The 13,694-nt window shown below is 42.0% G+C and overlaps 2 protein-coding genes across 2 annotated transcripts; one reads left to right on the top strand and one right to left on the bottom strand.

The window, feature by feature from the left end:
• The first annotated feature begins 2,751 nt into the window (after window positions 1-2,751).
• Window positions 2,752-4,247, top strand: LOC140762416 (probable membrane-associated kinase regulator 2). Its single transcript, XM_073100209.1, has 2 exons — window positions 2,752-3,725; window positions 3,889-4,247. The coding sequence occupies exons 1-2, from the start codon at window positions 2,963-2,965 to the stop codon at window positions 4,002-4,004; spliced, it is 879 nt and encodes a 292-aa protein (XP_072956310.1). The 5' UTR covers window positions 2,752-2,962; the 3' UTR covers window positions 4,005-4,247.
• A 1,388-nt stretch (window positions 4,248-5,635) lies between these two features.
• Window positions 5,636-12,415, bottom strand: LOC140758732 (respiratory burst oxidase homolog protein A-like). Its single transcript, XM_073095004.1, has 14 exons — window positions 11,671-12,415; window positions 11,419-11,578; window positions 11,288-11,336; window positions 10,596-10,709; window positions 9,255-9,677; window positions 8,397-8,780; window positions 8,156-8,251; window positions 7,963-8,078; window positions 7,673-7,840; window positions 7,325-7,484; window positions 6,960-7,148; window positions 6,743-6,871; window positions 6,487-6,565; window positions 5,636-6,401 (listed from the first exon to the last, which is right to left on the bottom strand). The coding sequence occupies exons 1-14, from the start codon at window positions 12,260-12,262 to the stop codon at window positions 6,292-6,294; spliced, it is 2,769 nt and encodes a 922-aa protein (XP_072951105.1). The 5' UTR covers window positions 12,263-12,415; the 3' UTR covers window positions 5,636-6,291.
• Window positions 12,416-13,694: the final 1,279 nt, after the last annotated feature.

The following is a 13,694-nucleotide window of genomic DNA, read 5'->3' as shown; positions in this document are numbered from 1 at the left end:
ATCTGTGAACTGCAAGATACTTTTTAGTTGCATTTGTATGTGGCCTGCTTCCCAACCATACTCCATATCCTCCTCTTTCCTCTGTCCACCTGTGTGGCAAGAATCGGAAGTCTAAAGTTTTTGATGGAGAAGACATTGAGAGAAGGAAAAGAAGGATATTTGGTCAGTAGCATGAGATTTCTCATTTTAGTTCATAGGGACACATCATTTGACATGTTTGTATCTTCTACAAGGTATCTTAAACCTTCACGTACACTCCATCCAAGCTACCATTTGTACATGGTCTACTGATGTTTGACCAGCTTTTTAACATAAGATAAATTTTTATTAGTATCGACTATGGAAAGGACGGCTTAAGTTACTATCCACTGTTTCTTTCTCCTGGAACTTGACCCAATTGAGTCAAGGGATGGGTCCCTTGCTTGACTCGATGTTTCCAATCTCGGTAGGACCTTGTTCAACACGCTAATGAGTGCCAATGCCATTTCCTCCACTAATGTGGTATGGAATGACAGAGGAAAAGACGCTACGAAGTAGTCTTAGGTGAGTTGGTTGTGAAGTAACTTTTTAAACTTGTTTAATTAAACTTATTTTATTAAATTGCATAAGAAAGACTATTATGATGTTTAGTTATACAAGTATATCTGATGCGACATAAAAAATAAATAAATTTAGGAGAATTTTGGGCATATATTTTAAATACCTTGTTTTTGCAGTGAATGAATGAGTAGATGAGATAGAATGATTAAAATTACAGTTGAATTAAACGAGTATACAGTGGCAAGAGACATGGAGTTCAATCCCTCATTGTAATAATATATATAAAGTAGCAAGAGACATGAGAATATGAGATGCATAGGACGCGGTGATGCGGGAGGGAGAGAATAATATGCTAATCTATTTGAGCATGATATCCAACAAAAGCTTCCCCAACGGATTAGGATTCAATGCACACTAATTCTGTCCGAGTTGATCCAGGTGCAACATCAAATGAGCAAAATATAAACATCAACCTACCTGCATTCGACGATTTTAATAACACCCTACCTTATTCTCATGTATGCTCGTTTAAGTGCAATTAAAACTATTGAATATATGAGATCGATGTAGTAACGTACACATTTTGATATGCCCAACCAATCCGGACGATTTGGTCTGCATTTAAGATGTCCAAGCCTATGCTCTATCTTTCGTCCTTTTGTCAATTAAAAGGACTGCCTAACCCACTAGGACGCCTGCTTTTCAAAGAGAAACCAACCTTCCAACATTAAGATTAGAATTAAAGAGCAGTGTGAACCAACGTGGAACATTCCATTGGTGCCGGAATTTCAAGACCACGAAGCACTTGGATGCTTCCGAAGCCTCGCCGAAGTCTTCGGTCGGATCCCAAAACACGTTCGATCGAACGCATCCGATTCCACGCCCCACCCATCCTAATCCATAAAAACCACTCAATTATCTCAGATATTATTCTCTACCTCCACTTTTGTCTCTTTTAGCCGTCCATTCTCAGTGCCGGGCCCTAGCTCCCTCCTTCTCCCCCAGACACTCATAGATAGATAAATCTTTGGAGTTATCCTTGTTTACAAGACGGACATCTGATATGAACATCGACATCCATTGGGAAATACACACTCTCTGTTCATCAAATTGTTCCCAGGCGTCAGTCAGACACGTCAGACTACTAACTTACATTACATTACATTACATACAGTGAGTGGTCTTCGGTCAACTCTTATACCTGCAGGATACTCTGTCGACCCTCGTGAGTGCACTCAAGTTTGCCCAAATTACTAGCTAGCTAGCTCGACAAGTGTCAGTGCTTCGTGGGACGAGTCACGAAGCGAGGCTCCATTGTTACTTTTGTGCAGTCCGTGGGGCAGAGACTAGAGAGAGAGAGAGAGAGAGAGAGAGCGAGAGAGAAATAGTCTTTGCTCCTCTTGCTCTTCTTGCTCTTCTCCGGTGGTTGTATATTTTTTTGAGATTTGACTTGGACTTAGCCGCAGCTGCATTACCTCTCATCCTTCTCTCTATCCCGTCAAAAGGGAAAGCTGAAAAGCATTTGCTGCTTTTCCCAACTCTCCCTCCTCACTTTTACCTACACCTCGCCTTTCCCTCTCTTTCCTGTGTAGCTTCCTATTTAGCTATACTAAACTAATTCTACTTTTATGATTATGTTTTAGTAAACATAGATTATAATTCGTGTTGTTTATAACAAGCTCTACTTCTTTTAATTATATGCTGTGTTTAGGGGGGGTTTAATATTTCCTACGTTATATAACTGTTCACTAATGACCCTTATTTGTGAGTAATATCCGTTTTGGCCCATATTTGCTAATGTGATTATAAAAAGGAATCACAGCTTGCAGATCACTCGTAGACTAATATTTGTAGCATTTTATTCTTTATACACGGTAAGATGGTCGCTGATAATTAAGCCATTTATTTATAGTTTTAATCTTGCGGATTTATGATAACTAATAATGTTGCTTATAATTACATTTGTTCCATTCCATCCGATGGTAATCAGACCGCTCTCCTTTCTCCGTCGGGTAGGGGCCCACTGGCTCAAGTCAAGCGCGGGTTCCACCTACGCTTGGACGATCAAATCCTCGTGATGGTACTCCTGAGCCGCGCCCCCGCGCCCGTATCTTTCACGTCAGAGACATCCAAACGCACTTCTACTTTTACACTTCAACCCCTAGATTTTCTCTAATTTATCATCTATCGAGTATTTTCATTTCAAAATCTAGAAAGGAAATGTCGCTAAATACCAAAGAAAAGTTAAAGTTAAGGGGCGAAGCGTAAATTCAAAAACTACAGGATGTGAAAAGTACTTTTTTTGACCTCCCCCGCTCTCCATTCTTTAAAAAAAGGTTAAAAAGAGGAGGAAGGCGGAGCAAAGCAAGGCAGCAAGGCAGCAAGCACCGAAGCAAAGCGAGCTCTCCACTTTCCTTCCACCATGCAGCTCTTCGCCCTCCTCAAACCCCTCAAAGGCGGGGGGCGAGCTAAGCCCACCACCACCACCATCACCATCGCCGACTCCGTCTTCCGCGCTTCCACCGACACCGACGAGGACGGATGCGGAGGTGGCGACGACGACGGTCCCTTCTTCGACCTTGAGTTCGCCATCCCATCCCACGACGACGTGATCTCGCGGAAGTCGACGGAGTCCGCCACGGATTCGGAGGAAGAGGCGAAGGAGTTCGATTTCGCCGCCTCCATCCTCAAAGCTGCCGCCAAGAAGATACGCGTGTTTCAGTTAGGGTTCAGGAAGGCGAAGCCCTCGTCGAAGGAGATCGGCGGCGGGAAGCTGCTCGTCAAGCTCAATATCCGGGAGTCGCCCCTCGTCTCGCTCTTCGCTCGAGATAGCGGATCTCGGAGCTCCGATTGCGGCAGCGCGAGATCCGCAAGGGTGATCGCCGAGGAGGCCGGGCATTTCGGATCGCCGAGTCCCGACGAGGGTAAGCCCTCCCGCCACGTCATGATCAAGAAGTACCTGAGCAAGATAAAGGCCTCCAGGGGGCACAGCGGGGGAGACTCGGCTGTGAGCTTACCGGCGGGGTTCAGAGTCGTGGCCACGCGGCTAAGAAAGAGCCGGTCGGCGTCGTCCGCCGTAGCGGCGGTCAGGTCACCGCCGCCGCCAAGGAGAGACGATTCCCTCATCGAGCAGCAGGACGGCATTCAGAGCGCCATCGCCCATTGCAAGCGCTCGTTTAACAAAGGTGCGGTTTCTGCCGAGTCCCGTCACCGCTCCTCTGTTGTTGTTTTTTTCACCATTATCCCCCACAAATATAAAAATTGCGGAGTTCTAACTTCCAACTTCTTAACGGAAATATTCAAATGATAGGGTGTAAAACGTAATAGTTCCATCTTTCGTTTTGCCAGGATCGGAGTCGCCGCTGGTCCGGTCCAGGAGCGACCCGGGAGAGGGTAATAGGGCGGTGGACGACACGTGCGAGGGAGTCCTCCGTACGACGGAGAGGAAACAAGTTGTGGATTAAGGACAAAAGAAAGGAGAAGGGAAAGCTCTTTTGGATTTGTCTTTTGTTTTAGGAGCGTGGCGAAAGAGCTCTCTTTTTTTTCTTTATTTTTCTAAGCCGTGTGAAGTAGCTGCCTCTTTTCTTCTCTCTTTCTCTAACTTTGCTTCTTTTTTTATTTTATTTTTGGTTGCTTTATTATAGTACTTGTTAGTGTATAACAAAACGAACTTGGTATATAAAGATTTGTAACTACGTCAATCGTAACTCTTGTCCAGTATTCTTCTTTGTTATATAGGCCATTTTGAAAAAGAGGCCTCTTTTATAAATTTGTTCACGCCCCGGGGCTTATCCGCAAAGCTTAGGCCAGTACTGCGGAAAAAGTTTCAGAGAGAAGCACGTTGCGTTATGATGGTGAGGAGAGAAGAAGACAAATTCCTGCTTCCCTTTTGATTAAAATTTAGAAGTGCCGCAGCCTTAGCTTTTCTTTAATATTGTTTTTTCTCTGTCTATGTCTGTGTCTGTGTCTGTGTCTGTGTCTCTCTCTCTCTCTCTCTCTCGCACAGTTGGCATCTTCGTAGGTTAGTGTAAAAGAGCTTTGAAGAACGAAAGAAGACTGTAGGTATATATATACTACTAATGTAACGAGGGAAAAGAAAAGTGAACTGCAAAAAGCTTCTACTCATAGAGTAATAAAAGAGAAAAGAAAAAAAGCGAGGGACAAGCTATAAAGTCATACCGGTAAGAGGTATACTACTTTCTTTTTAAACTCCGTGGTCAGCGGTAGCAGCAGCGAATCCAATGCTAGCTCGCGTTTGAGTGTTACTTGCTTGTTCGCTTCACTGTGCTCTGTTCTGGATTTAGTACGGCGGAGGTGGAGAGATCTCCGCCTTGTTTATCTCTTCCACCAAAAGATTTTGATCGCATTTGAGTTGGGTGGCACTGGGAGATCCTTTTGCGGATCTAATGATGAATCCGGAGCGTAGTAACAGTGAACAGTACGAATGTTATAGGTTTCATTAATTGCAGTCTCTCTTTTTTATTTTGTATGAAACTCAATTGCAGTCTATTTTGTATATAGTAAAGTTGAGCTTGTGTCAGAAAAAGTTGAACTGAGTCAGGTCGATGTTTTACATCCACAGCATGACCCAGGCCCAGATGCTATTGGGCTTTTTAATTAAATTCTAGAATTAGGGCCCATTATTGGCAGTACAAGATGTAACATAAGTTTTGGTCCATATTTCGTACTGCAAAATTTCGTCTGTATTTACTAGGGGTCATTTGTAGTTATTATTTTTAATCGATAAAATTGGTTTTTTAAATATTGAGTGTATATATTTTTCGATAATTGCTATTCATTTCACCGTAATAGAGTGCACATAGTATATATACTCATTATTATTAATTAAAAAATAAAATACTTTGAAGTTGCAAAAGAACCATATTTACTAATATAATTATAAATTAGAATTATCTTGCAAATTATCGGAGTTTTCAGGACCAAGGGATAACGTAGCTCCTCCCATTTAACAAATAACACTTGCTAAGGATTAGTTACAATAAAAAAGTTTCAAAAGAAGTGCGACATATATTTGGGGATTGATATAAACTCTGAATAATCCAAGTGGACAGTGCTCAAATAGTTTTAAAAGAACTTATATTGCCAAAATATTTTCGAATTTAAATCTCCGTAGCAAGAACACATTTTGCTTCACAGCAATTCTTTCTCCATCCAACCATGATCTTTACACTCAATCAATATTATAATTCTACAAGTAAACATTATTAAACTTTTCTTACATAGCAAGAAAACTAATCTTTAGGATCACGAATCCTGGACCCATACACACCTACAGCTCTCCATCCACTCCCTAATTCTGAACAGCTAAGCTGAATAACATATACAGTTAGGTTATTAATTATATTAATTTTCTTATCAAAAAAAAATATACCTTATTTCTATACTAAATAATTGCTAATCAACACAGAAAAGCTAGCACTCCGTGTGGCAGATATCCAAAGCATCGAAAAAACTTCTAGAAGATACACACCAGTTACGAACCACCGCATTCTTTATCACCAATTGACAACCTCCACGTGTCATCCATGAAGCCAAATCATGCCATCTTGTTCACCACCAAAAAAATTTCTCCCTTTGGGTTGGTGGATCACTTTTATCTCTCTTTTTCCCCCTCTTTTTTGAAGTATACAGTAGGGTTGGACGTGTATTCCTATCCATCAAGATAGGGAAAAAAATATATAAACAAAAAGCTATACACCTTATTTATCTCTCCGTGAGTATGTACGCGATTTAGAAGTTCTCTTTATGGAACTCGAATTTTGTGGTGCCTCTCTGATTGAATTCGTAGCAGAGCTTGCTTAGTTCCTGGCCCAAGACTGGAGCCCCACAATAGAATACTCCTGTACATTAACAAAGGAGTCAAATTAGTATCTTAACATCTGGCTAATTGAGTAGAATTAGATAGTTTTAGAGCATTAGACTGACCAATCTTGGCATTTGGGTGCTTAGAGCACGTCTTGGATAAAACCTTCTTCCAGTTGGGCCTTGCAAAATGTGTCCGAACCTGGAAAGTATCAGAGAAATCCCAACTGTCAACATATTTTTAGTGGATTTTAAGTGTGATGTTCAAACTCTAGAATTAAAGAAGACATGTTTAATCTATTCCCTCAAGAACAATGAAGAGGGGCTTTGTTCCATTGGGCAATGGGTTTAATATAGGGATTAAGGACTAAGGAATTACTCTGGTCCCTGAGACTATATCGACACCATTTTTTGCATGGTTGAGAGCTTGAACCATGGTGATAAGTGCAGAGCGAGCATCCCCCTCCTCATACACACTTGTGAGATAGTTGTGCATCTCAATGATACCCTATTAACGATTGAACTGCAGGTTAGTAAGCAGTTGCGGTACAACAATTATCATATTATCACAACATCAATATGGTGAGTCGTCTTACCCTTTGATCTAATTCAGCAACCTCATTCATAACTCCTTTAAACCAATCAAAGGAGCCCTGTTCACGAGTGACCCAGTAGAAATATGCATTTGTTGTCTTAAGAATTCTCCTTGGTCTTGATGTGATACTCATTAGTGTGGCCAGATCAACATGTCCACCCCGTGGCGGGTAAAGATCCGCTATAGCATCCTAAAGACAGGAAAGCAAAGGTCCATTGGCCCATATAATTATAGTACGGGAAGCCCAACAAACAAAACTGAAGAGTAGTGTGGATATATAAGAACAAGAAGGGGACATAATAGCAGATCATGTTATTGGCAAGTTGAAAAGAATGTGGTGAATCCCCTAGTAAAAGAATTACTCACGTCCTGCTCCTCCGCCTTTATGATGCTGTTAAGCAGATCTTTCAGTATGCTGATGAAAGGTGTCGCCCCAATACCTAGTCCAACGAGTAGTAAAACATCGTAGTTCTTGTAATCCTGAGCTGGAGCACCGTAGGGCCCATCTATCAAGAGCTTTGGCAGGCTGCATTGACAAGGACAATTCACATGAAGCAGCAATGGAAGCTGGGAATGGAAAAAGGAAATAAACCAGAAGACAGCCTTGTGTTACATGGGCTCTATATTAGCTTGTATTATAATTCTTGGGACAAAATTTTGGTAATTAAATGCTGTCACTGAGAACTTTCCTCATTCAGTTGATTGCTATTGTACCTCTTTTTGGTGGTCTCATCTGCTCTGAGAAGGCCACTTTTCCCACCCACCGGTGGTTCACATGCCTCCGCGAAGACTCGCTTGAGCTCTCTCGTCCAATCACCTAATTGTCGAATATGAATGCTAAGAGAATCATCCCCAGGAGCTGAAGTTATTGAGAACGGATGCCTGTTGTAACATAATCACGTCTCTAAGCTCACCTCAACCAACTAATATTGCTAAAATGTGAAAGAAACTAAATTCAAACAATCTAGATTTTCTTCATATTATTATCAGAACAAGAGCATTACCATTCAAACGGTGAAACTGCAGGACACTGAACAAACATATATTGCCCGCTCTTGTAACGAAATGCTGGGGGCTTGGACATTTGCAGTGTTAGGACATTTCCAGGATATATAGCAACCTGCATAAACAATCCAAAACATCAAGGACCAGGCACATATAATTCAGAGTTGAGTATTTGATTGTCCTTGGATTTACCTTTAGAATTTTGACGGAAGAATAGCCAGACCTGAGGGCCCTTAGGATCCTCTCCCCTGCATATAGACAAACAGGAACAGCAAGGTACATCCACGTCTGCAAGAGAAAACAATTTCCTTTAAACATATCAAGTTAATTATAATTGCATTGATTTAAAGAAAGAACATATGTGCAGAATTTCAAATAGAATAGATGCCACTACTGATCTAGAATGCTAGAAGTGAAGAATGTAAAATCTTACCGTCTTTTTGTACCAATGGTGGATGAAGTAGAGGAACTGCCCATGGATGATGAGCAGTATGTAAACAATGATAAACAGATGATGGGAATACCAGAAGGCATTGAATCCTGTCAGCCTGTCAAATGGCTTTGGGAATTTAACCAAGCTCCGTCGAAACCAGCTGGTTGCAAGGGTGAAGGCCACCAACATGCACAAAACCATGAGGACCCCAGTCACACCCTCCGGCCCTCGGACCAGTTTCATGTAACTAGGCTTCACATCGCCAAAATCATGTTTCATGGGAGAGTACATCTCTGGCGACGATGCCATGAGCCGTGGGAAGTCACAGGTAAGGTGATTGCCAACATGGAGGATCACCCCAACCACAATCGCCGCTGCTATAGTCTGCCATCAGAATAGAATAAGTATTCCCTTTTAGTCTATAAAAATTCCTTATGTCTTGTATTCATCTTCTCCGAAAAATTTATGTGTAACTGAAAGAGCCCTTATACTGTAATAATTAATCATCTAATATGGTTGACGTCACTGGCATTTATTCAAAATGGCGTATTGCCAAAAGTAGCACAATTGAGTTGTTTTTCCTTTTCCAAAATTAAAATGAGATATGCTAGCTAATGTATTGACTTATATTTGCGACTACTAATTCCAAATGCTAACATAACTTCCCCAAGATAAAATTTATCATGTACTAAACCCACTCAGTCAGACATTTCAGCAAGCATTGAATAGCAATCAAAATTACAATCTTTTAGATCAAATAATTAACGACCCAAATTGAGTATTGTGTAATGATCGGTGATTTAACTATTTATACGTTGCACTATTTGAGATCACTCACGAGCAATGTGATGGACAAACCTTGTGGAAGTTGATGTTGTCATCGAACGGCAGTACGCGAGCGGCCCGGGTGGATCGAAGCCATGTGATGGTGTTTCGACACACGGGAAGAAGAATAAGCGCCATGTTAAGCTTAAGCGTCTCCGCAGCGCCTTTGGCAGTAGTGAGGCAGTAACCCATGACATGGAACGCGTACCTATTCCGGTACTGGATAAATTTCCACGTGAATAACCCTGCCATGATACATATCCACAGTGCTATCACCCATAGACGCTTCCAGTTCTCTTCTAAGTAGTACCCCAACTTTGTCCTAAGCTTTCGAATTGGGCCCTTCTTTCTCAACCCTGCCAGGTTCTGGCTCAGCGCCTGGCTCGTGTAACTTAGTGCTTGGCTGTAGTTCAGGTACGTGTCCTTTTGCAGCAGGAGAGTTTCCAGTTGCCATAGCTGCCATTGCAATCACAAACACCCTGTTACTACCACGACTACTGTTAAGTAATAAATTCTCATCACCACCACCGTAGGATTGGGTGTTATATGCAATTTCTTTTACTAATAATTATCATTAGCATATGCTTCTATTTTTTTGTTGGGTGATTCCTTTTTGGTTAGAGTAGCTTCGATTCCTTTGCTGTAAAGTGAGCAACATAGAAAGTGGTGGGGATGTAAAGGCAAGAAGTTTGATTGACAAGACTTGGAGAAGGCAAGAAGACTAGGGAGACGATGAGGAGATCTAGTACGACAGCTGTTCAACCACTAAAAAGAAAAGTTAACCCAAGCCACGTAATTGTTCTGAGATAGTGGGAGAGGCTTAGGTAAGATAGCTACATCGAGTGGACTATTGAACTGTAGGCTTCTGGCCTAACATGAGTAATCCGGCTCATCCTCCTAACCTTAGTTTTGTTCGATAGTTTCAAACAAAGTACTAATGTAGAAAATTCTTGCAGTCAGGGGTGCAGAGAATCTACCATTTAATTCTAGTAAATTTATATAACAAGTAAAAAGGCATATGGCAAGTTGGGACTTGAAGTAACCTCGGAACAAAACCGGCAAGTGAAAAGCTTTTAGATGACTTTGGTACGAACAGCACTGGGTGTAGAGGAAAGCTGCACTCATTCGAGTCCCCACTGGCAAAGTTTCTAATACAAAATGTCAACGCCTGACCCACCTATAACAAGCGTGTGGAGGAATGGCGAAACTTTTGTTTCACGACTACAATACAACCACAAGCAATTCGGACTGGTCCCCGACACGTTCACACTTATCTTGTAGTATAAAATGAAGTTGTTTGTAAACTTTTGTACTCCAGATGATAATAGATACCAGAATAAGGGGAAAGGTATTAAAGTATAGTGTATTTCACACCTCGATGTAGCCAAGTCTTTCGGGATCGAGCTCCTCCATGATAAGGGCTGCGTATTCCTCCGCTTGTTCCTTGAGTCGCGATAACTTGTTGGCGGAGGCGCTCAACATGATTATCTGAAATAGATTAAAAAAATAAATTTTAAAAGAATTAAGATTTAGTAGAATAAATGATCAGTTTGATTAGTGACCACCCAATTAGCTAACAAGTTTAAATATCTTACCCATTTATTGAACTAATCAAAATCTCGATTATTTGATGAGAATTTCCAAAATGGACAATGATGTCAGTACCATAGCCATTCTTTTTTAAAAAAGTTGAGCCATTGGTGAATGAATCAAAACCTCGTCTAACTTGACCCAAATGGCCTTTACCTACTGCATCAATAAATATATAATAAAGGACATCGGAGTAATTTGGCGCTAAGTGATATTTTCAAATACTCCCGTGGGTCTTATCTGATTCAAGTCTTAGTTTGAGAAAGGAGGAAAGACATTTACCGGGAACCGGCAGGTGGGGTTTGGTGGCTCTGGTACGCCGGTTCCGCTCACCGAACCCAATTAGATGCAAATATTCTTTTTAACCCTCCAATTCCCATAAATTAATAACAAAAAATTCTCGCCCGGGAACTGACAGCTCTATCGTATAAACTTTAAAATATCTTAAAAATGGGTTATCATCTATGGGCACGTACCTCTTTTACCTCCGCTTCTGTGATCCGCCCATCTGCGTTCTTGTCCACCCTGAGAACAAAAAAATCGTATAAGATTCAAGTTAATTCGGACTAAAATAAGATTTACCGATCTCGAACAAATTCCAACGTACATGTCGAAGAAGATCTGGAGACGAGAATCAAAACTCTGATCGGTGATCTGCGACCAGATCTCGCGGAGCTCCTCCTTGGTGATCTTATCTATCTTCGCCCCCCTTCTCCTCCGCAATGTGTCGAACAACTCGAGTGCGAACTCCTTCGATTCCGTCATCCCTGAATAAAAATTTTCATACAAGTTGTAGAAATGAACCGATCAATCCTCACATAATTTTCTCAGGGAGTCGATCGGGGACGAGGAGGAGAACCTATGCATTGGGCGAAATCCGATCTCGAGAGGTATCCATCGCAATCTAGCTTGTCGAAGTTGGTAAGTACTTCGTTCCACGCGTTGGCTTTGCTGTTGCTGATGAATCTGAGGCCACGAAGAGCCTTGTGGGCGCCTGATCGACTCCGATCTAGCTGAGCCCGCTGCCGCCTCGCCGCGCGCGCGGCGAGGGCGGACTCGATCGCGGATGCGGCGTCTCCGGAGGCGGCCGACGTGGACGCGACGCTCCCCCGGCCGTGGCTCCACGAGAAGCGCTTCAGCTCCGCCTTGAGGTCGTGCGAGAACTGCTTCGCACGTGCGACCGCCTCCGCCTTGAGCTCCTGCGAGATCTGCCGGAGGCGGTGGGAGGAGCTCCGGCGGATCGACGGCGATCTCGAGGTCCCCGACCGCGGCGTCGTCGCCGACGAGTCGAGCTCGAATCCGGGGACGGCGGACGCAGGCTCAACGCTGCGGAGGACGATGGTGTCTTCCTGGAGGTCGAGCGTGACCTCGACGAATTCCTCGGCGTCGTAGGAGTTCCTCGCCGAGCTCCTCGGCGAGGAAGCGGCGCTCCTCGTCGTGGTACTCCTCATAATTTACCGAGTATATAGTATAGTTCGACTGCGCCTCCTTGATCTAGTGAGAGAAAGAAGCGAGGCGAGTGGATATAGTTATAGGAAACGGCGTTAATTCCCAAACGCGCTTGGTTTGGAATCTCTCGAAAAAGAGAGCTACGCGTTGGTAGAGGAAGAAATGGGAACGCCTCTGAAATATAAGGGAACGGAAGGCGGAAAATATAAAAAAGGGAGGGAATAAGAAATTAGGACGAAAATGAAAATGACAAGTTGGTATTAAAGTGGGGGCGGGGGGTGGTCTATTTTGCAATGTTTGCTCCAAAGAAGTGATGGGATTCCCGGCGGGGATCGACGCAAAGTATGAAGTGTTGGTAATGGATAAACGATAAGAATATAAAACTATTTTATATTTACCATCAATCTTTATTATAACAAAGATGCAAAACTTCAAAAACTATTTTGATAAGTTTTTAGAAATTTGTAGGTCGGCAAAGTTAATTGGCTCGATCAACCTACTATTGATGCAAATTTATCTTATCACCTTGGTGATGGATTTGTAATCTTAATTCCAGCACCTAAAATGGCATCATAAAACTATAAAAGCACCATGGGTCATATTTCTTCAGGCCCATATAGGAAGTCTTCTATCAAAACATATCAGGTCAGCAGAAAGTAGAGTAGTACTGAACTGGCCTAATTGTCTACGTCAACGGTCATACCATCTAGGTCAAGCATGCACCACCCCTATCCAACGTTTAGGATTTAGGATATAGTTTTGGTGCTTCTTGTTCTAACTATATGCTTATCAATTGGACTGCTCACTCTAATAGCATGTTATGAATTACTCCATGCCTTGCTTCAGGCAAGAGGTTAAGGGGAGCATGTTGGTGTCATGCCTATTCGTCCATGGTTGATCTAAGATCAACTAATCCAGCTTGTAGACACATAATTATACTGTGCTTGAGGAGTGATATAAGGATCGTGATCTCACGTATCACAACCTTAATCCAATCTGATCCTGGATTTAAAAGGATATTGCAAAAGACCTGACGCATAAGAAAATTAGATGAGATTATAGTTGGGTTGAGATTAGTAGAGGGTAATGAAGTAGACAAGGGTTTGGCTATATCTTAACCCATCCATAGTGCCAGGATATTTTATAAATGCGTTACATTTCTTTTCTTCTTTCTCAACAACCATTGATATTATATTATTTGCATCACAATCTAGTTTATTCATCCAAATTATTTTCCTACAAGAAACATGATAGCTCGCCATATTAGCATTTATAATATAGGGCCTGCTCAACTCTCTTATTCCAAGAATGACGAGATCAGATACATGATATGATGGGGTATTTTTGTAACAACTTCAAAGAATTATTACATGATTGGTCCTAACAATTCCCCAAACATCAAGAACTTTCTTAACTTTCATTAATTATTAAGTC

The sequence above is a fragment of the Typha angustifolia genome, chromosome 1 (genome assembly GCF_048772165.1).
Source record: "Typha angustifolia cultivar Huaian chromosome 1, ASM4877216v1, whole genome shotgun sequence".
Classification (NCBI taxonomy): Eukaryota; Viridiplantae; Streptophyta; class Magnoliopsida; order Poales; family Typhaceae; genus Typha; species Typha angustifolia.
Note: the sequence above shows the minus strand (reverse complement) of the source record. Positions and strands in the feature narration are given on the sequence as shown.